Here is a 23,862-nt window from a genome sequence, read left to right on the forward strand (position 1 = left end):
TCTCGGTAGGAAACCACCGAACCAGCGGTAGATGCCCTTGACGATTCAAAAGTACTTGTAACAGTTTATTTGAATAAAAATATTTTGAATTTTGAATGTGGCTGCGCGTCCCCAATCTGCCGCAACAACCCATAAGTTTTCCCCTACCAAAAATCTACTCAACAAGACAGTTTTCACTTCAGACAAATCTAAAACAGGACAAAGTCGACTGCCTCTGCTAGTATAATTTTGTGTAACATTAGTATCAGAGCCCGCTGTATAGCAATGCCACTCGTCACCGCTCTCTGACCTCGCCCGCGCCGCCGCGGCTCCTGGACTCAGATATACTACATCTCCCGTAGACTCCTAATCAGAGCTGTCAATTAAAACGTATTTATAAAAGCCCAATACTACTTTCTGCAATCAAACGACTTCGGTCGCTGCTACGCGCGGTTTTAGTTCGTGTTGCGATCATTATTAATCATAATGGCTGTTTAGTTTAGTTGGCAAGGCCACAATTATAATTGTAATTCATGACTTTTTCTCACAAAGTTATTACTAACATTACTAAGCCCTATTTGCTTTAAATAAAGAATTTGTTTATTTATTTATATTTATTTAGAAAAATTCGTGGATCAATTCGGCCAATTCACATGTTGTCGGACAAATTTTCATTGTCGGACTTAGGTAGGTACCAATTTTAAAAATGTCTCGTAACGATCAATTTTTAAAAACCTAAATCCACACACATGAAGACGCGGGAGAAAGCAGGTCAGTAGGAAAAGCGATAAAACGCAATGTACAATTTACAATATTGTAAATACCTGTGATTGTGGTTAAATTGGCGCAATTGGCGATGTTATTTATTAGCGCTTTTTTCCGACGATCGATCAGCGGCAAGTCGTGAGGTCGCTGCGGCGGGGTAATTAACTACATGAATTAGAGCCATTGCGGACCACAAACTTTGGACTTCTCGTCATAAGTTTGGCTGCAAAAGGCCTAAGAAAGTTTAACGGGTGGTCCAATTTAGACACTCGACTGTTAATCTTAACAAGCAAGCATCATCGACTGCTGCTCGATTGCGGTACAATGACAGCTACAATGTCACGATTGCAGTCACGTCTGATTGGTTGACGCTCGCTCACTATTGGTTACAATGATTTGTTGCAATAAGATAACCATAAATTCAGCTAATCACAGCAATTGAAATTGTAATAATTTCAATTGTTGTTTGTAGTTTAAAATGTAAAATTATAATAATTGTACCGCTGTTGTTTACAAATAAAGGAATAAAATAAAATAAAAATAAAATAATGAGTGATACAGTTTTTCCGCAATCGAGCCGCTGCTTTACATACTTAACTTAGCTTTATCATCTTTTATTCCATACATCCATTCATCTTGTAGGTATTATCATTCAATCCATTGTTTGCCTACTGAGCAGGTCTTTGGTCAAGTGCGGATTAGCAGACTTCACACACCCCGAGGAGATTGTGGAGTTTCAACCATGTAGGTTTCTTCACGGATTATTGGAAAATATTCATCTTATATTAAAGTCTGCCAATCCACACGGGGCCAGCGTGGCAGATTTTGGCCTAAACTCTTATCATTCTGAGAGGAGACCAGTGCTCAGTAGTGCGCTGGCGATAGGTTGATAATGGTGCGATTCGTCAACTGAACCATAGATGGTGATAGAAATTTTGGTTATCTTAACAATAGGTACCAAAAACCATTTATTTTTAAAGTAGGCATAGAAAGTTCCGTCGGCTATTGAATTTACCACCAACTGTTCTTCTGATTAAATGCTTTTGTTATTTCCGGTTTGCGCACCAAATACGGATATCTAATTTAAAAGCTCCGACTCTTCCGTATAAAGTGAGCGACGTTTATGTCTCGTAATTTGAAGATTCCCCCGGGCTCTCTCAACGTGAAGGATGCTGCATCTGTCGAAGCAGATTACGCCCACGAGATTTATTTTCGCCATATTTGATTTATTCTTCTTTCACTCGCTCAACACTCTCGAACTAACCTGCTGTATGCGCGGTCAATTTAAACTACTATCAATTATTATAAGTAATTTAGTTTTAAAAGCGTTTCGTTTTTAATGGTCCCTTTTGATAGTTTATGGTAGGTAACCGTAATAATGATTTGTTGTCTATAAACTGCTTAAGTACCGCGTTTCTTGTTGCGTTTGTATTCAGGTATTACTTATTTCGTTAACTATGATTTAGTAATTTCGTAGATATATTAACATACCTATTTAGGGAATCCTACCTATTCTATATTTAAAAAAATATTATTAACAAGTGTAAATTAAAAATTTATATCACCCCCGACAAGTGAAGGTTACGGTAACTAGAAAAGAGCTGATAACTTTCAAACGGTTGATCCGATTTTCTTGGATTATAGCTAAGAACACTTTCGATCAAGCCACCTTTCAAACAAAAAAAACTCATTTAAAATCGGATCATTAGTTTAGGCGCTACGGTGCCACAGACAGATACACAGTTACACACGTCAAACTTATAATACCCCTCTTTTTAGGTCGAGAGTTAAAAAGTTTTGGTGTTAATAATTATCTTCTTACAAAATATGAAAATATTGAAACATATTGAAAAATTTCAATTATTCGTTATTTGGAGAAATGGTAGAAAGGAATGTAAGCACCTAACGTATTTACGTAACATCCTACGTGTTCTGAAATTGCAAACGTTTTATTGACGTTTTTTGTCAATAAAACGTATGGAATATCGCTCGCCAAATAACATTATCTTTTATCACCCATCGCCGGCGCACTACTGAACAGGGATTTCCTCTCTGAATAAAAAGGCTTAGGCCATAGTCCACAACGCTAGCCCCATTACAGATTGGCAGATTTCACACAGTGTATCCTCACGATAGTGACCGTGCTTGCAAGTATTGTTAAAACACACATTACTCCGTACAATTAGAGGTGCATGCCTGGGATCGAACTCCCGACCTCCTGAATATGAAACCGAGTTACATACAATTGATTTTCAGCAAAATGAATATGCTAAGATTTTCTACATAATGGATAACAACTACTTATCTACGTGAGCGCTTTTCGCCCTTAATAGAAACCTATCAAATCTAACTAGGAATAAATAGAAGTTCGTGTGAATGCCAGCTCCCATTAGATAACATCGCCGATCTAAGCCCCGTTATCAGTCTTTGTATCTGTTCGCCTGTTCCCCGAACCACACACACACACACGGAACCAGTGCATTAGCGCGTCGCTGTGCGCTGCAACAGCCGGCATCGAACTCTGATCTTATCGCATGTAGATAAACGGAGAGCGTGATTCTTACAGTTGCATTTATGTTCTAATCATTTATTAGTTCTATTTCCTTCCTGCTGTACCGGCTGTCCGTCTCGTGTCTACACTGTGCAGTCTGCTCCACGGAATTACAAATAATGTTATAGAAATGGTTCTCTAGGAACAATATTTTTTAGGAATTTTGACCATGACAATGAATTTCGACAGAGACTATCTAACTACGCAAGATTGTAGTGCACAGATGCATGCGCAAACAGGTCACTCTCTATGTTCTCACTTTTTAGTGTTCCTACCTCAAAAAGAAAAACAGAACCCTTATAAGATCACTTTTTTATTGCAGGATAGGCTTATAGAAAGCAATGATGAGGTTGTAAGAAACCGTTGTTGGTTTGAGTTATCTTAGGAGCTGCATGTAAATCAAACAAACCGAAGCCGTGGCTCAGGCGGGGTCTAAACATCTGTAATAATTTGTGTTTATTGCCGTGACGTGAGTGGAAGCCATTAGCCGTTAGCTGCAGCCTCAAGAGTTTAGGAGAATGCCACCCGCTCATGTAGGAGCAGCGGGGACCACGTACAAACACAATAAACTACAAACTACCACTGCCCCATACGTCTTTGATTCGTTGTTAATTTGTGTTTTGTTTGTTGGTAATCTCGTGTTTAATTTGTTAGTTTGTCCCTAAACTATAGTTTGACTAACAGAAAACTGATTCTATGTTAAAAAAATAGTTAGAGATCCTCGCCAGAAATTTGTAAGATTGAATCAGTTTTCTGGTAGAAAAGCAAGAGGAAACCTATCAAAATCTTTAGGATAGTCATCCTTATCATCAACACCTTAATATTATCATGATAATGTAGGCACTACAGTAATATTTTCTTAACGTTTTGTCCACTATTTGAGCACGGGGCTTCTGTCAGAATGACAGATGTGTGGTGAAGGCTGCGACCCACACGGTTGTTATAAGCTCCATGTCTTACATATTTTGACCAAACCTTTAATGTGGCTAATTCGGTAGTACACAATCTCTAAAGTATTGCCTTAGAAATATGATGCTCTCCTTTTCATGTTTCCTATAAAAAATAATTTTGTTTTAGGTCTGTCAATTTAGTTAGGAGATTGCGTACAACCGCACTTATCCCACTGCTGGACATATACTTCGTTGCTGACAATGGACTGATAATATGGTCGCCTCACACTGTCAAAGCCCGCCGCCCACAGGTAATTCCCTGATCTGTGGCGCCGCCCATTGTGTGGTGGCACGTGAAAGAAAACTGTAAATACTGGCGTGACAGCGCATATCGCGTGAGCAGTGTTATGGTAATGCCTCGCTGGAGATTACAGCATCTTACTACATATTAAACATTTGTTAACAGCGTGTAACTTGCATTGTACGATGACAGTTGCCAGAGAAAAACGATTAAATTGCGTGTTTTCAATCGAAATACAAGTAGGTATTGTATTTGAATACACGTTTCAATATTATTTTATAGCCCTGTAAATTATTTGTAATACCATTATGCTTTTCCGGGTTCCGCTCCCGAACGGTGCCAACGGGACCCTATTACTTACTGAGCTTCCGCTGTCCGTCCGTCTATCTGTTTGTCAGCGGACTGTAGGTATTACATGAACCGTAATAATAGGTAGAGAGTAGAGAAAAAAAAGATAAATACATAGTGTTATATTTTGTAAAATAGTACGGAACCCTTCGTGCGCTACTCCGACTCGCACTTGATCGGTTGTTATTTTTTCTGCCATTTTAAACTGCCAATAGATGTGTTTTGAATTGCATTCCTAACTTTAACCTTTGTAAACGAAAGAAGGAAATCAGAAAATGACTGGATTATTCGATTAGATAGACAGACGTTGCTATTATAATAGTAATTATTTATTTTTAGCAACCTAGGCGTGACTGCCGGTCATCGAACTAGAGAAGTGTGCACTTTCCAACCTGTAACGGTTAATGATCATGACCCGATGATTAATTGCAGCGGCGATCATTGCGAGCGGCGCTGCGATCACGTACAATCGATGATCACGGAGCGAATCAATCACACATTGTGATCAATTGAAGTACGAAGCACACCGCCGCGCCGTGCGCAACAATGCGGGGGTCGTTTGTGTAATGAGTGGTTTAATTAATTTGATTATTGCCCTCGTGATGGCGAGTGCTTCGATTACTCGTGACGGCTCTACTTCTGACCGCGACCGAGATCATCATCATCATCATCAACCGAAAGACATCGGTCTGTTGTAGGGACTTCCACACGCCACAGTTTTGCACTGCCACCAACCAGCGACTTGATTGATGTCTGTCTGTCTATCGTCAGAGTTAGTTAGTGGACGATGGAGAGAGCTATGCTTAGAGTAGAATTTCACTACGTGATCCAATCAGAAATGTAGGAAAACCAGAGTAACCGACATAGCTCAATAGGTTGCGAAACTGAAGTGGTAATGAGCGGGGTAGATAGTTCTAAAAACCAATAGATATTTGGGGTCCTAGGGTGCTAGAGTGAGAGTACGGGGAAGCGTAGTGTTGGAAGACCCCCTACGAAGTGAACAGAATCGAATAAATCGCAGAGAGTTGCTGGATGGCGGCGCAAGATGGTGACGTTTGAAGTGTGGGGCCTCCAGCACCTCGGGACTCCACCGTCTATAGTTTTTATGAACTATGTGCCCTGCTCATCGCCAGTTAAGCTTCACAAGTCGTTTAGCTATGTCGGTTAATGGTTCTCCTGCCCCTGCTTCTGTGGCATACCATAATAATAGTTATTATGTATCTCTTGCACTACTTTAGAACTTAGATAGTCCAAAGAATAATATATTATTTAGACGTATTCTAGTAATAACTTATGGTGGGCATGTAGTCTCTAAAGATAAGAATCTTTGACCACCTCATTCCTATCACATGAGCGGTCGTCCAAATATTCCGCATCCAATCTACCTCCGGGTCCCGAGTCCTCGCGATCTGTCAAATGAGTCAACGTTTAATTAGAGCGATATCGCGGCGTGGGAGCGGCGCGGAGCGGAGCGGAGGGAGCCGCGGAATGCTCGCGACGGGTTTTTGGGTTTTACTTTTTGCGGTCCCCGGAGCGACGCCATTTCGACTTCATAAAAATGTCGCTTTAAATCTTAGAGATTGTTAAACCCGCTGCCAAATGAAAAGGGTGTTTGATAACCGTAATGTACAGGTTGTTTTTGTTTTTAGGGTTCCGTGGCCGAAGGATGCCAACGGACCCTATCGCCGCCGCTGTGCGTTCGCCCGTCTGTCAGCGAGCTTGTATCTCATGAACCGTAGACAGTTGAAATTTTGACTGAGTATGTATAATGTCTAATTTGAAAATTTCAACGCATTTTTAATTTTTTTTAACGATGTAACCACAAATTCATGTTTTTCGGATTTATTCGTGTACAATTGTGCTATAAGACCTATCTGCCAAATTTCATGATCTAGGTCAACGGGAAGCACACTATATAGGTTTTCTTGACAGACACGACGGACGGACGGACGGACAGGCAGACAGACAGAGACAACAAAGTGATCCTATAAGAGTTCCGTTTTTCCTTTTGAACCCTAAAAAAGTTAAAGTTGTAAGTAATAAGTAATTAAGTAATAATTTTGTACGATGGTACGGAAACCTTCGTGTACGAGTTTGACTCGCACTTGACCTGTTTTTAATTTATGAAGAGACCAAATTAACTTCTGGACGAATGGCATTTGAATGGCAGCCTGTCGGATGAAGGAGACCTGGTGAATCAATACTTGAAGAAGTTACATGGAACCGGCCCACTGTTTCTTCGCTAGGTATTAATAATGTGAAACTCTTTGAATGATAAGAATGAACATGAAGTAAAACATCTTGGATAATATTATCAATTAGGTATCATCTAACGCAGACACAATAGCCTACCTATTTATACACTTTTATATTATTTTTATTTTGCACACCAAACGATCACCCTTAGCCACAGCCTTATTTTTATGTGTTTTTGGCAAATTTTAACAGAACACTAACAAATAAGTAACAAAGCATTAATTTACATAATATAGATAGGGATGCAAATGAAATGAATTAGTAAATCCCGAAGACAAACGAGCTACATTAATTCGGTCTGTATCACATATAAATTGGGTTGCAGTTGTTTGCATTTTGTTAACATTGCCTTCGGAGTGGAAACAAAATGAAACAAACAAATTCATCAGATAACACACAAAACTAACATGCAAGTGTATTTCCACGCATTCATCAAGGTTCTGTACATGACACACGCTAAATATTATGTCTATATTTAGGACTTATACTAGTACGAAATACTATGAGGGTTGAGGCTTCATCTATCGAGATGAATTAATAGTTTCACGAGATGAAACGAACAGAACCTTTGGAAACTTTGTCAGTTTAGTTTATTTGTCTATTGTACAGTTACCTGATTCCAAACACTAAAACTTTAAAACGAAGGAACTCTCGTTATATCAAACTGAACGATGTCCACTGTTGGACACACGCCAAAGTGCCTGCGACTCGTTTGACGTCACCAAGTGGGGATCTTCCATCGCTATGCTTTGTTGTGCGAGATCGTACCAGAAAGCCCCGCAGGTGGTGATCTAGTACCCTGAGATCCCAAGGTATATTGTTTTTATCCAACTCTGTGCCCATTGCCACTTCAGTTTCGCTACCCGTTTAACTATAATATCGATTCGGTTAAAATTTGGTTCTCCTACGGATACCTTCTTTTCTAATTGGATAAAGGAACTCTAATCCCAAGGTAAGACAGCGGTCACCAGATGTAGCCCGACGCCCACATAGCCAACATGCCACCACAGTTATTAGTGGGAGATTAATCCGAGCGATTTCATTTATTCCATCAACATTGTCGGACTGCGCTAACGACGTGCAAATGAAAAGGAACATAACTTGAGATCTGGTGAGTCCTTACCCCATACCTACTGTCGGACCGCATCGTGAGGTAACATGCATGCCTGAGAGTTCTCCAAATGTTCTCAAATCAAATGGTGTGTGAAGAAGCTAATCGGTAAACCGCACTTGGCCAGCAGCGTGGTAAACGGCGGTTAAAACCTCAGAGGAGATTAGTGCTCAGTATTACTACTGATAAGCCGGCGATAAATTATTGATGATGATTGATTAATGATGATCATTATGACCTACAATAATTATGCTATAAAATATGACCATGTGAAACACGTCATATACTCGAAAATCATTACCTACACTTCTTCTGGTACAGGCGGGTAAAATCACAACGGGTTTTTGCATCTTCATTAGTGTTGATTTTTTTACTTTAATTATTATTGTTACAATTAGCGATCTCTCTTTATTTCGCTGCATGCGAGTGCGCAGTTTTGGTCGGCGCTGCACTCACCGTCGGATGGTCGCACAAACACCGGAGGCTTAAGATAATTAAACCGATATTTCTCATTCCGATTACCATTAGCTGCAGCGATCGAAATCTCACTCCGCTCCGTTTGATCACAACACATTCCTTTTACATTTTATTTTATCATTAATAATATTTTGATATATATCGGACGTATCAATTAAGTGCATTAGGCGTCTAATCCGGTATACGACCCACCGAATCAACAAAGCTAACAAGCTGAAACCACCTTTTCTACGAGAGCAGTAGATACCTTAATGGTTTATAGAGATTTTCGTAGTGGAGCTGTGTACTTTAATAAGGAGGTCATGCACCCGGGATTACAAATCGAGTAGTATGTTATGTCTAACGAATGTATGCTATATTAAGTCTTTTATAATATTATTGCTGCTAATCGTTTGATTCTTTGAATCGTTCCAAATGAAGCTTCATTAAAGCAATCAGTATTTGGAACAATCTCGCTAGTACCAGAGACAACTACAGCTATCTTTTTTAGGGTTCCGTAGCCAAATGGCAAAAAACGGAACCCTTATAGATTCGTCATATCTGTATGTCTGTCTGTCTGTCCGTCCGTATGTCACAGCCATTTTTTTCCGAAACTATAAGGACCATACTATTGAAACTTGGTAAGTAGATGTATTCTGTGAATCGCATTAAGATTTTCACACAAAATTAGAAAAAAAAAACAATAAATTTTGGGGCTCCCTATACGGACGGGATAGTGGAGTGCATGCAGCAAAACCGTCCACTCATGAGTGGCCAGGGGAGTCCACATCTCCTAAGGATGCTCCTGAGTTGAAGTGCGTTTAGTGTTGTTTAGGCTCCCCGAGACGTTCCAGCAATACTTAATTCGTCCAATATCAGACACACGCTTGGAATCTTTTATCTTTTTTTAAGTATCTTGGTCAAATGAATCACCTTCGTGCTGTCTGTCGTTTGGGGGATTAGCCGCATATGATTGTTATACAACGTAAGTAGATCACGACTCTCTGCTTAATTTAATTCTATATTTCTTATTAAATTACCCCGGCTTCACTCTGGCGGATGTAAATATGTTAATCATCCGTGTAAAATGTGATCCGATAGTCAGAACCGCATTCGCAATGCAAATCCACTCCAAAGGTTAGGAGTTGTATTATAGTAGATGATGGTCGTGATTTCATTTGGATGGATTTAGCTTTAAAAATTCTGTGAATACTCTAAGTTCTATGTAAGAAAACAGGTAAGTTGTTAAGGCGCTATGACGCATGTGCCAGCCCTGTTACTATTTATACACTATAATATTAACCTTAAACTAAGCCTTAAACTATGATTAAACCTAAAACTATAACAACTTGAGAGAATCACTAACAAAATATGTAAGTATATACTTTCATTACCAAAATGCTTAAAGGTTTGCTAAAAATATGTATACTTAGTTAAAAATACCGATATTTATATTTAGTTTAAACGTGCGTTTCTATCAAATTGTGGTTCTGAACACATGCTTAAATAATAAGTGTGAACAATCATCAAAAGCAAGATTCAATGTTGACTTGAATTGAATTGGACAATCGAAAGAATTAGTTGTACCGGGTTGGATCAAACACGATGTAGAGCAAGTCTATGACCATTAGCAGCAGCGAACACAACGACAATCAATCACGCCGCGCCAAACTAATTGCCTCCGACCTCACCTGTCTGCGGAACCATGCCGTCACGAGCTCTGAGCAGTAGCACCACCATCTGCACACACGATACAGGATCCGTCCGAATTGTGTGATGCTGATGACCTCCCTGGCAGCGGCGAACGCGTTTATCTTATAAGTGGTAGGTCCCGGGTTCGATTTTTTGCTTGCCTATAAGATGCCTATTCATATACCTTGAAGATATTTAGGTACATGCAATAGGCGGGACTGCTATTATAACTAATCTATTCTACATACATAACGAAATCTTTTCTCTCTTTCTCTTTTATACTGATTTTATTACAGACTAGTATGATCCTGTAATAACGCGTACTGACGGCCACCCTACTAGGAAGAGATGTTGAAGAAGCGTCGCGAGTCGGCGGCGCGGCAGCGATGGATGGCCGCCGCCACAACGTTACATTCGTCATACAACTCTAAATTATTTACGTTTTACGAATACTTGACGGATAGATCGTGTTTCCAGATGTATTGTCTTGATTTACAAGCTTCGCTTTACATTTGACGCGAGAAATAAAATAAGTATACATTTTGCAAACGAAGACAAATAGTCGCTCGGTTCCAGCCGTGGCTAGCTATAGTTAGCTGTTACCATCAAAACCAAACAGAGTACAAAACATTTTGCGTAAAAAATTGCTAAAGTTGTACCTAAAGTTGTGTGCAGTAGGCAATCAAATTTATCGACCAATCAAATAGCTATTCGAAGACTTTCAATAACAAGTGTAAATTAAAAATTTATAACACCCCCGACAAGTGAAGGTTACAGTAACTAGAAAAGAGCTGATAACTTTCAAACGGCTAAACCGACTTTCTTAGATTATAGCTAAGAACACTTTCGATCAAGCCACCTATCAAACAAAAAAAAACTAAATTAAAATCGGTTCATTAGTTTAGGAGCTACGATGCCACACAGACAGATACACAGATACACACGTCAAACTTATAACACCCCTCTTTTTGGGCCGGGGGTTAAATAGGCTGCCTAGGAGGCATTACTTAGCGCTGAGAAGGAAAAACTTATGCTTTCTAGTGCAGCGGTTCCCAAAAGGTGTTCCGCGGAACCCTGAGGTTCCGTGAAAGACCCTCAGGGGTTCCGCGAAAATTCAAGATTTCCATATTGTAAATCGTTTCACTTGTGATAATATTAAATTGACGTAATTTATTATTCATTTTCAATCAACTTGTTTTAAAATATTGCATTCCAAAATTCCATTTAGGCGCCATGTAGGTAGGTAGGTACGCTGTGCGTGTCACGTGTCGCGTCGCCCGGTCGCGCCGCTCGTCGTCCTCCCACCGCCCGCGCCGCTCGTCGTCCTCCCACCGCCCGCGCCGTTCGTCGCTCTCCCGCCGCCCGCGGCATACCGCGGCAGCTTGCGACCATTCAGTTGAGTCAATACGATTGACGAGGACTGCACGTGATCAAGTTTTTGATACCAAATTTTAAAACTCGAAAATAAGCTAAGAATAAATTCCGTACCTAGATAGTGATTGTTTATAGTTTTACGAGCACTGTTTTAAGCAGGTATGTTTTTATTATTTTTACGTATTATAATGATAAATCAAATGCTACTTATAATAGTTCCACAAAAACAGGTCGTTTTTGCCTAAAATATTGCTGTGTTTTACTTACAGTTCACGATGGATAAATGGCTAAAACCTGGGATTGCTAAGGGGAAACGTGGTGCTAGCTTTGTGGACAGTAATGTTAATACTTATCAATCTAATCAAGCTTTTGACCAAGTCTCATCTTCACCAGAAGGAGAGACAATTGAAAAAAAAACGGAAATTACCAGTGGTGCTAGTTGTTCAGTAAGAACTTAATTCTATTTTTTATAATTTATTTCAATTTGTTAAAGTTACACGTATGTGTCCGCGCTTATACGAACTGTTTTTTATTGCATTTTTTTTTCAGGGTATTGGTACGGAAGACACTTTTGTTGAACAAAATCAGCAAAACACAGTGATACCATCTACTACCGACCATACTGAACGTCAAGCGGGAATATCTTCAAAAAAGAGAAAATATGATGACTCCTATCTGTCCTATGGATTTATACCGATAGGGAATGCTGAAAATCCTGATGGAAAATGTGTTGTTTGCAGCAAGATTTTGTTGAATAGCTCCCTGGCACCTGCAAAGCTTAAGCGTCACCTTGATACTAATCATCCTCACCTCAAAAATAAAAACATTAGTTTTTTTGAAAGACAAAGAGATGTACATCAAGCAGGTGTGACCGCTTTACAAAAATATGCAAAAACTGATAATGAAAACGCCACGAAAGCCTCATTCATGCTAAGTTATAAGATTGCACGAGCTGGAAAACCTCACACAATAGCCGAGGATTTTTTGAAACCATGCATGACTGAAGTTGTTGCCTGCTTGCTTGGAGAGGATTCAGCTAAGAAAGTGGCAACGGTACAGTGTTCGAACAACATCGTATCTGACCGTATTCATAAGATTTCAGACCACATTGAAGATGAATTGATTGATAGATTGAAAGAGAGCAATGCATTTGCAATGCAACTGGACGAAAGTACGGATGTTGCCGGACTAGCAATACTGCTAGTTTTTGTCAGATATCCATACAGAGAATCTATCGAAGAAGATTTGTTTCTCTGTGCTCCTTTGGAGGCCAATACAACTGGAGAAGAAATTTTTAAAGTTATTGATGAATACATGAAAAAAAACAAAATTGATTGGAATAAATGTATTGATGTATGCAGCGATGGAGCTGCAGCCATGATTGGTAAAGTAAAAGGAACAGTGTCAAGAATTAAAACTGTTGCGCAAAATTGTACTAGCAGTCATTGTATTTTACATCGTCATGCTCTTGCCGTGAAAAGAGTGCCATCTGATTTAAAACAAGTCCTTGATCAAGCCGTACAAATCGTCAATTTTGTGAAAACACGTCCACTGCAGTCAAGGCTATTCAAAAAAACGTGTGAAGACATGAAAAGTCAGCATCAATCACTCCTTCTACACACGGAAGTGAGGTGGCTTTCCAGAGGAAGGGTTTTAAACAGATTATATGAATTGCGCGATGAACTGAAAGTTTTCTTACAGACCCTTCCTTCGCCTGCAAGTGCTAGCTATCTTGAACTGTTACGAGACGAGCGATGGTTGATGAGATTGGCTTATTTGGCTGACATATTTGATAAACTGAACACAGTGAGCAGCTCTTTGCAGGGAAGAATGATAACCATATTTACAGTGAGTGACAAAGTATCTTCATTGAAAGAGAAAATCGCCTTGTGGATTGAATGTCTTGGACAAAAAAGGTATGAGTGTTTTCCACTACTTGAGCAATTTCTCAAAAAATATAATCATCTTCAAATCGCTACAGACGTAGAGATAAGTATACGTGAACATTTGACAAACCTAAAAACATCTTTGGAGGAATATTTTCCAGAAGAAAAGCTTCGGTTACGGGAAATTGAATGGGTCCGAAATCCATTTAGGATTAGTACCAAACCTTTAACACTGACTGTATTGGAATATGAAAATTTAATTGATATTAAAAATTCATCCACACTCCAACAACTTTTCGAATCTGAAGCTATCATGAACCCGAGTCAATTTTGGATTGGCCTGAAAAACGAATACCCGGGCATTGCTGAAAAAGCTATCATAGCATTACTCCCATTTGTGACAACTTACAGATGCGAGGCTGGGTTTTCAGCGTACGCCTACACGAAAAATAAGTTTAGGAGTAGGTTGAATGCTGCACCAGACCTCCGCATCCAATTGTCGGACATAAAACCTGACTTCGATGTAATTTTAAGGAAAACTATGAAGAGATTTCATTCATCACATTAAAATTTTTGTAATTACCTTTTCTTCTAACTAAGTAAATATTTTTATCTTAAAAAGTCTTTCTCTTAACATCAAACTTTGCGGACACCAATCCAAAAAGCCTCAGATGGTGTGATTTCACGAAAAAAAATGTTGCTGTTAAGGCGGAAATATACTTACGTGGCGTGGCATGTCGTGGCGCGCCAGGATCATACGTTTTCATACATTTGATAGGACGTGACACGACAAGGCATACAAGTATGTCTTTAACCATATTAAATGTATGAAACCGATATGCTTCTGGCGCGCTACCACACGCCACGAGATGTAAGTGTATTTCCGTCTTTAGTTTACTTCTTACTAAAAGCTAGGGTTCCGCCGAAAAATGGTGAAACAAAAAGGGTTCCGAAGCCAAAAGAATTCGGGAACCGCTGTTCTAGTGTGTGGACTGCGCATCGAACACACAGCTTCATGTTAAACCTCCAGCTCCAACACACGGATGTGTAAAGGCGTAGCCGAAAACGCCTTTACACTTCTTGATTATATTATTTGTCACTGCTATGCGCTAATAGATAACCGTAATCTTCTCTTATAGGAAAACACTATTGCACAGCCCGGACTAGAAGCTGTGCTATACGTGGCAACAATCAGTATTTGATGGGAGTTGCAGAGGTGGCCATCACCATAGACCGACAACGAGCAACATGAAACATCCCGAGAAGCAATAGAAGAAGAAGAGACAGAGTGACTGATGAACTAGTTCCTTGTATTTATAAAGAAAGTCTTAAAAGTATAGGTACAAACAACTCTTACAAATCTCGTGGTGCATGTTTCTGTCGGACACCGCTGCCGTTATGCATTGTGCGTATTACAAATAAATTGTGTGTATTTTTATTACAAATAATCACACTAATATTATAAAGGAGAAAGTTTGTATGTGTGTGTGTGTGTGTGTGTGTGTGTGTATGTTTGTTACTCCTTCACGCAAAAACTACTGGACAGATTGGGCTGAAATTTAGAATGGAGATAGATTATACCATGGATTAGCACATAGGCTACTTTTTATCCCGGAAAATCAAAAAATTCCCACGGGAAATTTAAAAAACCTACATCCACGCGAACGAAGTCGCGGGTATCAGCTAGTTTTGATATAAAAATTAAAATAAAACCCGACCTTTCATTGAAGTTTCAAGGCTGAGTTTGAGCGAATTTTCCAACCAGCTTTAATATCATCTATTCCTAATGCTATTATATAATTTGTGGGAAAATTTTAACATTTGCGTTTAATTAAATTATGTGTTTAATTTGAATTCGATTAGTGAATTGAATAATTTAAGTGAATCGAATAATAATATGATTGTCTTCGATCTATTTTAGGATAATACTAGGCGTTGCGCGCTCGCGTCCACTAGCAATAATATGTAAATTGTAAATGTATGCAAATGTATGAAAACAATGACAGAGGCGGCGCAGTCGAGGAGCTGGTGGTATCGATGGCACGCCGCGTGGACCTTGAGGGAAGAGAGGTGGAAACTTCACACAAAAAACTGATCTAGCCTAGCCTATTTCACTTACAAAAGACACTCAACGTACTTATTAGGAAGAAAAAGTCGGTCAAGTGCGAGTGGGACTCGAATACCAAGGGGTCCGTACCATTATACAAGAAATAGCACTTTTTAGGGTTTCATACCTCGAAAGGAAAAACGGAACCCTTATAAGATCACTTTGTTGTCTGTATGTCTGTCTGTCTGTCCGTCTGTCGTGTCTGTCGAGAAAACCTATACAGTACTTCCCGTTGACCTAGGTCCTATATACATAGGTCTTATAGCACAAGTTAAGGAAAAATCCGTAAACCGTGAATTTGTGGTTAAATCACACACAAAAAAAAATTGTTTCAATTTTCAAAGTAACATTCCAACTGATCATAATATATATATTGAAAGGAATTTATCGTTACATTCTAAAACAGATTTTTATTTATTTTTATGCATGATAGTTTTTGATTTATCGTGCAAAATTTCGAAAAAAAAATCCCAAGTATGGAACCCTCGGTGCGCGAGTCTGACTCGCACTTGGCCGGTTTTTTGATACATACATAGATACATACATACATGCACTAACATCCGTGTGGTGCATTCGACAAAAGGTATTTTGTCATAATGTGCTGTGAGTGGTCTCTATTGAAATTTTGACTTCACTTGAAATCTATAATATAAAAATGAATCGCAAAATGTGTTGGTAAGCGCATAACTCAACAACGCCTGGACCAATTTGGCCAAATCTTTTTTTTAAATGTTCGTTGAAGTTCAAGGATGGTTTTTACGGCGAGAAAAATTAGAATTATTGCTGGAAAAACCCTAAAAATAGCCCTTTTCTTTTTCCCATACAAATGATTTCTAACTAAAACGTAGTCAATTTGAGCTTTATTGTTATGGTATAAAGTTCATATTAAATTACAAGCACTCAATGTTGTCTAAGCAATGTACCACATTACAAATCTTTTTGACAGGACGAAGTCTGTCGGGTCAGCTAGTATTCTTTAAATGTAACTACTGAAATGCTTACGTAACAATGCTAGAGGCCACGGCGTCGGCTCAACTTCAATTTATTTTGATAAAAGATAACTTATAAATGAACCGCTGCCATCTGGCTCAATAAAATCTTTCAAAAATTTATTGTTCCTACATCTTTACGATACTCCGAATTACCAATAAAATTAAGAATGCCCTGCTTGAGGTGTAATTAAACTTTAAAGTCGGCTTCCGAAATATTTGATCTTTCTCCGTGCTTATCGAGATGTGCCCGCCACTGCTGTTAGCTGTTGCATACCAGTATCTTCTGGTGATACATAAACAATAATTAAACTTCCTTGTTTGGATTATAAAATGGGGGAATCAGTTAATAATGTATGCATTGCATTGATTATATTCATGTAGTTACCTACCAAGAAACTTAACACTAAAATATTTAGAGGAAAAAACTGGTCAAGGTGTGTGTCAGAACACGTATTAGGCTGGCTTCCGTTCCGTCGCCATCATGGTCTCCTCTCAGAATGAGAAAGGTGTTGGCCATAGTCCGCCACGCCAGCCAAGTGCGGATTGGCTGACTTCACACACCTTTGAGAACATATGGAGAGCTCTCAGGCATGCAGGTGTCCTCACGATGGTATCCTTTACCGTTAAAGCAATTGATATTTAGTTGCTTAAAACGCACAAGGCTCCGTAAAGTGAAAGGTGCGTGCCGGGATCGAACCAGCGACCGCCCGAATAGGAGGATGAGATCTTAACCACTGGGCTATCACAGCTCTCCATGGCCATGCTAAATGCTAAAAACTTTAGATTTCATTATTTCTTAAACCGATTCTAATTTAAGTGTTTGAAAAACTGTCTAAGATCTATATACCTAAGTACAATTTATCAACCTATTATCACTTGAGGGCTTATGTACGTTATTTAAATTTATGTATTGTACAAAAAGCTAGTCAATTATAATAAGGGAAATAATTAATTAATATGTCCATAATTATTATGAAAATATTGAATTACACATTGATATTTGTGTAATGGATTGTATCTAAATGACGTCTGCAAATGCAAAAGACATAAATAAAACATAAAAGCAGTATTTATGGTAATATTATTCGTCGGTCATATTATAATGTTATTCGTCCGCGACCGCGAGCGCTCAGCAAATCGAAAACTAATATGCTTAACCTACGACCTTACGTTATAAATTGATGATAATAAATGCTAATTCATACAAAGTAATGGTTCGCTAAACAGCTTGCGACAAGGAAAGGCACGCGTTGATGTCTTTTATTCATAACTCGAGAATGCGGAAGACTTTTTTACCTTTTTCGACACATTATTTTTAATTTTTGACCATCTACAAATTATTGGTGATTTTAATGTGTTGATGTTGACCTCCCATGTACCCTCCTCGCCATGTACGGGCGGAACTGTATGAATAATTAATTTATGTATGACTAGTTGTTGCCCGCGAATTCGTATGCGCTCAGTTTCAATTTCTTATACACGGTATATTCCCTGACAAAAAATTGGCTTATGTCTGTCTTTAAAGAGTTATAGTTATCTCAGATTAGATTTTATTAAACAGTTTTGTCTTAAACGGGTCACCCAGCAAACTCTTGCGGTTATATACCTCACTACTTTTCTTATGTCCGCAACTTCGTTCATGTGGATTAGGTATACTTTAAAACCTATATTTCACACCCATTAGAGACTGAATTTTCAAAAATCTTAGCGTTATAATAGCTATCTTGCCAAATTTTAGCCTGATCCTTCCAATAGTTTTTTCCCCTTTTATATCTACTATTAGGTACCTCCTGATACCGTCACAGACAACCAGCATGATTTTTCGCAAGTAGCAACACCACCCGATCAAACCGGAATAAATATGGCAGCTGTCATGTGATTTTGGGTCTGCCGGATAGCGAGTGGTGAGATCGTTTTGATGATCGGTGCAATTTGCAGTAAGCCTTGTTGTTTTAATTTGATTATTCTAAAATCTAATGTTTTATTGTGAAGTAAAATCATAAGAAGATAAATCTCTGTTTGTTGATTCCATATTTCCGTTTTCTTAATCTTTGTTAAAAACATAACCTAACTATTTGTAAATAAATCATGTATTTTGGCTAAATAATTGTTTTCTTTTTAATAAAATCCGCTTCTGGTTCCTAAAACTACATATACGTATATTTTAAAGAGGTAAAGTTTGTAAGTTTGTTTGTAGGAAGTAATCTCTGGAGCCGATTTTGAAAATTCTTTCACCAGTAGAAAGCTATATAAGCTTTTGTTGTTTAGTTAGAGATCCCTATGAAAATTGTAATAAGCTACCCTTGTGAAGTCGGGGCGAGTCGCTAGTAGTTAGATAAATAAAAAAGTCTTAACTGACTCATCAATGCCCGACGCAAAGTCTTGGACCTTGAAACCTGAAAATTAAAAAGGATTGCGTATATTAACATTACAATAATTTTAACGCTAACAATGATTTAACGCGATTTAAAAAACATAATTTATTGTTGTTTGTTAAACTTAATCCCCATAAAAATGAATTAAGTATATCTCTTATCGGCTAAGCATAGCTTTTAACTATCGGTCATGACATAATGTAAGGTAAATGTGTTATGATAATTTATTATAATTGTGCCCCTTTCAATCGGACTACAAGTGTCCATAAAAATATGAAATAGGATGTCTTAAAGGCAGCTGTTATTTTTCCATTCATTATAGAAAATACGTTTAATAATAAAGCCAGCGATATGAGTATATAGATATCTTATCAATGAATAAACCACAATAATCAAAAGTAACTAGGACTTAGCTAATTAACGCTGTTAGATTTTAAAATGTTCTTTTTGTGTACGCTATATCGCCTATTTTTAAATAAACCTATTTTTTCGTATTTTGGGTCCATAAACATTACCCAGCATTCCCTTTTTAGGGTTCCGTACCTCAAAAGGAAAAACGGAACCCTTATAGGATCATTTTGTTGTCTGTCTGTCTGTCCGTCTGCCCGTCTGTCGTGCCTGTCAAGAAAACTTAATACTAGGGTACTTCTCGTTGACCTAGAATCATGAAATTTGCCAGGTAGGTAGGTATTATATAGCACAAGCAAAGGAAAAATTCCGAAAATAGAAACGTTTTTCCCCCGAAGGGTAAAAAACGTATATTTAGGTTTCAGCCGAAAGGCTTGACCCACTTGAGATAACCCTTTAGAACATCAGCGCCATCTAGTAGTTCGTAACGACACAACCCGAGCATTGATCCGTATCGGCTCGGTGATTTGTGGAGGGGAGTCAGCGCACAGGCAGGTGGTGTCGGCCATTTTAATTTCAGTACCGATTTCAGGAATCGAAGCGAGGTGAAGCCGGTAAGGTATTTAATGGTGGGTCAAGCCTTTCGGCTGAAACCTAAATATACGTTTTTTACCCTTCGGGGGAAAAACGTTTCTATTTAGGTGTTCGAGCCTTTAGGCTTGACCCACTTGAGATGTTTAATATCTGCCGGCGCTGACTTAGCGTACTGTGACTATGTATGGAGTATGATTCACTTAAAGATTATGTTCCATTTAGGAATGAGAAAATAAGATATTATTTTCTTAGTGATTAATACAATTCTTTCATCGTAATCACTAACATAATGTTAATGTCATAAGTTTTAACTTGTACTCGTTTACACAATCACAGATATAATAATTCTAAATTGTGAAAAAAAAACTATTAATCACACATTGTTAAATTTACAATAACATTTCTTGTTCTAACCTCTACTTCCTTAAATAAGTGTTTCAAGAAAGTTGAGTTTCTACGCCAATTACCTTTGCGTAGTTCCTCATCAACATCAAGGTTTTTGTTGACCCAGTTGTCTGTAGCAACATCTGACCTAAAACTGCCGAGAGAGGCTTTTTTGTCAGCCTTTAGCATCTTTCAGAATTAGCCTTAACCAGCCTGCTATTACAGATCTAGATGCTGCTTTGACTCTGTTCCGCGTAGTGATGAATACGTTTGTTAAAGTTGGGGTTGCTTTCCTCTGTTGTTCTGATTTGTTTATCAGTTTTGGTATCCAATAGCAGAGGTCAAAAATAATCTTATCGCTCCTCGACAGGTACCAATCCGATTGCTGGTAATTCGCATTATCCGTTTTTTGACCCAAAAGAGGGCCAGAATACGATTTGCTCTCTTGTAATTTGACCGTGGTCCGCGTCTATGTGGAGCAAAGTTAAATCATGAATGCGACGACCTGCAGCGAGGAGTAGCAAAGTTACCACGCGTTGAGAAATTTTAAATAAACTGGAAACCTGGATTTTCCTCTGCCAATCCAATTTACAAGATCCATTCCAAAATGTAAGGACATCGTATAGGAGAATTCTTTAATAAAATTGCTTTAATGGTTTTCTTCACTAATGGATGGTCACTTAGGGGAGACGTGTTACAAGGCTTTGTGAAGGTAGAGATTTCTGACTTATGGACCAGTACAATTCTTGAGGCTAACTTTTTAACTTCGTAAAGATGAATTAAGTATCTGGCTGAGTCGCCGGGATTTGGGGTCTTTGGAGATACGTTGTTGTCTAATGTCCATTGTAACCATGCTCTCCAAGAGATCTGTTGGTTCTAAACATGGAGTGTCTCCAGGCTGATTGTAATATAGTGCGTTTCAATTCGCTCCAATTTGTTATCTCATGGGACCAGCCCGTACTTTCCATACCTCCAAAAACAAATTCCGATTTCTGAATGTTCCAAGGTTGTAGGTTTGTTTGTAAGTCCAGAAGGTGGTCATTTAGATTTTGAATTCTGTAGGAAGCCTGTGCCCTCTTCTTCACTTCGGTCCTCCAAAAAGCTTACTTCCACTTCAGTATCACTAAGAGGTAGTGTCCCTGGGAATCATTCAGGTATTGCAGCACACGTGGAATTAGCGCTGGTGGTGGGAAGGTCCAAGCCACTTTGTAATTCCATTGCCTGCTGAAAGCATCCGGGTAATTGCTTGTAGCTCCTTGTGGTCTTCGCTCACATACCTCGAGACTACTGCAGAGGATTTGCTCGCAAAGAGGTCGATTTCTGGCGTGTCCATCTTTTGAAAAATTCTCTTCTGTATCGTTAGATGGAGGTGCCATTCTTGATGACCTTTTAGTTGCGATAGGCAGTCAGCTATTCCGTTGTATCTGCCTGGCAGGTATTTCGGAATAATAGTGATTTTGAGTTGCTGTGCTAAAATCAGGATTTTTGGGGCAATCTTAAGGAGTTTTTGTGATTTCGTCCCACCCTGTTTCCTCATGTAGGAGGCCGCTGTTCTGCTGTCTGTTCGAAAGAAGATTGTTCTCCCCGAGACCTTTTCTAAGTTCATTCGAATCACTTCGAATAAGGTTCATAATTTCTTTTGCTTGCAATGCCAGTGATTTTGATAGATACTCCAGTGACGGGACTGTTCCATGCCGTTTATTATAGTACTCCATCCGATGTCTGAGGCGTCGGTGGCTATGAAGATTGATGCTGGGGCGACTTGAATATTCGATGCTTCCGTAATACATATTTTGGAGCCACCAGATCTTCCTTTATTTGATCCGGCAACGGGAACCTTTTGTATCTCCGTATGTCCGAGAGTGATTTTGCTGCAATCTGAATGCGTCTGTAATACAGAAAGCCTAGTGGGATTACATTGGCCGCAAAGTTTAATTTGCCTAATTATCGCTTAGCGTCCACCCAACACCATTTGCCTTTGGAGAGAGTATTAAGGATTTCAGAACGGCCACCCGCATGTCAAACTACCTCTCGCTCTGGTCGCCAAGGTAGGTTCCCGGATTTTTATCGACCCTAAAGGTCTCCGGGGGGGCTGATGTGGCGACCGACTACTGTAGGATGGTTAGACCGCGTTAGGTCGTCGCGCAACTGTTTGTTGTTAGACGATGGTGATTCGCAGCAAGCCAATTCCAAGAATTGCACCTGCAAATAACACCTGCGAATAACACCTGCGAACAACACCTGCGAAGTGCACCTGCGTGCCTATTCTTGGGAGCTTGCCACCGGTATGAACCGGTATTTACTGGGTTTAGCGTAATGGTAAAGTACGATAGATTGGGAGAGGCTATAAAAGGGCTTTTCCCACATCCCCCGTGTTCAGTTCGTTCTATTCGCCTGCTTGGCCGGTCGTTGCGTCCACCTTTTGGACGACTCGCGATAGTAAACAGGACACTTCTGTTCCGTGTAAATAACATTCTGTAAATACAAACTCTTAGTGTAACTTTTTTTTTTTTTTTTTTTTTTTTTTTCATTATATACAAAAAAAAAACAAGTTGGATAAATAAAAATATTGTACATAACTTGGGTGTATCCTTTACGATCTAACGGAGTCCACATATACCCATACGGTACCCCACAAGTATTTGCACCAATATTTAGTAGTAGATTTTTCCTTTGTTTAGACATGTCCTCTGAGGTTTTGGGTTCATACGATTCGATATTACAGTTAGAAAACCTTGTAAGTAACCTCTTATAACATTTGAGATTGTCTCTGATGCTTCTAAAGATTCCCATAGATCAAACCTTAAGCCAAGCTGACCAGGTATAAATAACTGCGAATTAGGGCTTTTTTTGTAGTGGTTTGAGGGGTCCTGGCTTTATGAGTGCCGGACGTGCCACTATCTTGTTTTGAGCGAGAGTCACGAAAATTACGGTTATTTTTGTGGCTTATATTCTTTAAAGTTTTTGTATCCTTTTGAGGCTGTTCTTCTTCCCAGTTTTATTATTGGGACTAGTTTTCTTCGAAAAGATCTTTTGTTCCCCCCCCCCCCCCCTGATCCTTTATCACTTCGGAATATTTTTCCTTCAGAAAAGAGATGAGTATCAGAGGGTGGTATGTCATGAAGAGTATTGCTCAGTACTTTGTTCGCTGGCTTACAGGACTCTCTTCAGGCTTGGATTCTTTCGTCTCTTCTGCCAGAAGAGTATTGCAGTAGCCCGTCAGAAATTTTCCTAAAAGAGCTGTGTGCGCCAAGCATATTATGATCTTGGATCTGGATCTATTGAACGTGTTAGGATCCATTTTTTGGTGAGCTTTTTGGAAAGCTTTTCTTTGCGGCAGCAACCCATATATGTTTTAGCACCCAGGGTCATATCTGTTTTCTCTAGTTGTGCTGTTGAATTCCAGTTAGGTGTTATTGCTGCCAAATGACTGTTGACAGTAAGTGCCAAAAA

General features: G+C 39.0%; 1 protein-coding gene and 1 long non-coding RNA gene across 2 annotated transcripts; both read left to right on the forward strand.

Annotated features, from left to right (window-relative positions):
• Positions 1-1,072: 1,072 nt before the first annotated feature.
• LOC123874852 lies at positions 1,073-21,587 on the forward strand. Its single transcript, XR_006798021.1, has 3 exons — positions 1,073-1,082; positions 6,859-6,863; positions 21,024-21,587. It is a non-coding gene; the product is annotated as an uncharacterized LOC123874852 (long non-coding RNA).
• Positions 11,773-14,294, forward strand: LOC123874851 (zinc finger BED domain-containing protein 5-like). Its single transcript, XM_045920378.1, has 3 exons — positions 11,773-11,882; positions 11,993-12,169; positions 12,273-14,294. The coding sequence occupies exons 2-3, from the start codon at positions 11,999-12,001 to the stop codon at positions 14,175-14,177; spliced, it is 2,076 nt and encodes a 691-aa protein (XP_045776334.1). The 5' UTR covers positions 11,773-11,882; positions 11,993-11,998; the 3' UTR covers positions 14,178-14,294.
• Positions 21,588-23,862: the final 2,275 nt, after the last annotated feature.

The sequence above is a fragment of the Maniola jurtina genome, chromosome 19 (assembly GCF_905333055.1).
Source record: "Maniola jurtina chromosome 19, ilManJurt1.1, whole genome shotgun sequence".
In the NCBI taxonomy this organism is placed as follows: domain Eukaryota; kingdom Metazoa; phylum Arthropoda; class Insecta; order Lepidoptera; family Nymphalidae; genus Maniola; species Maniola jurtina.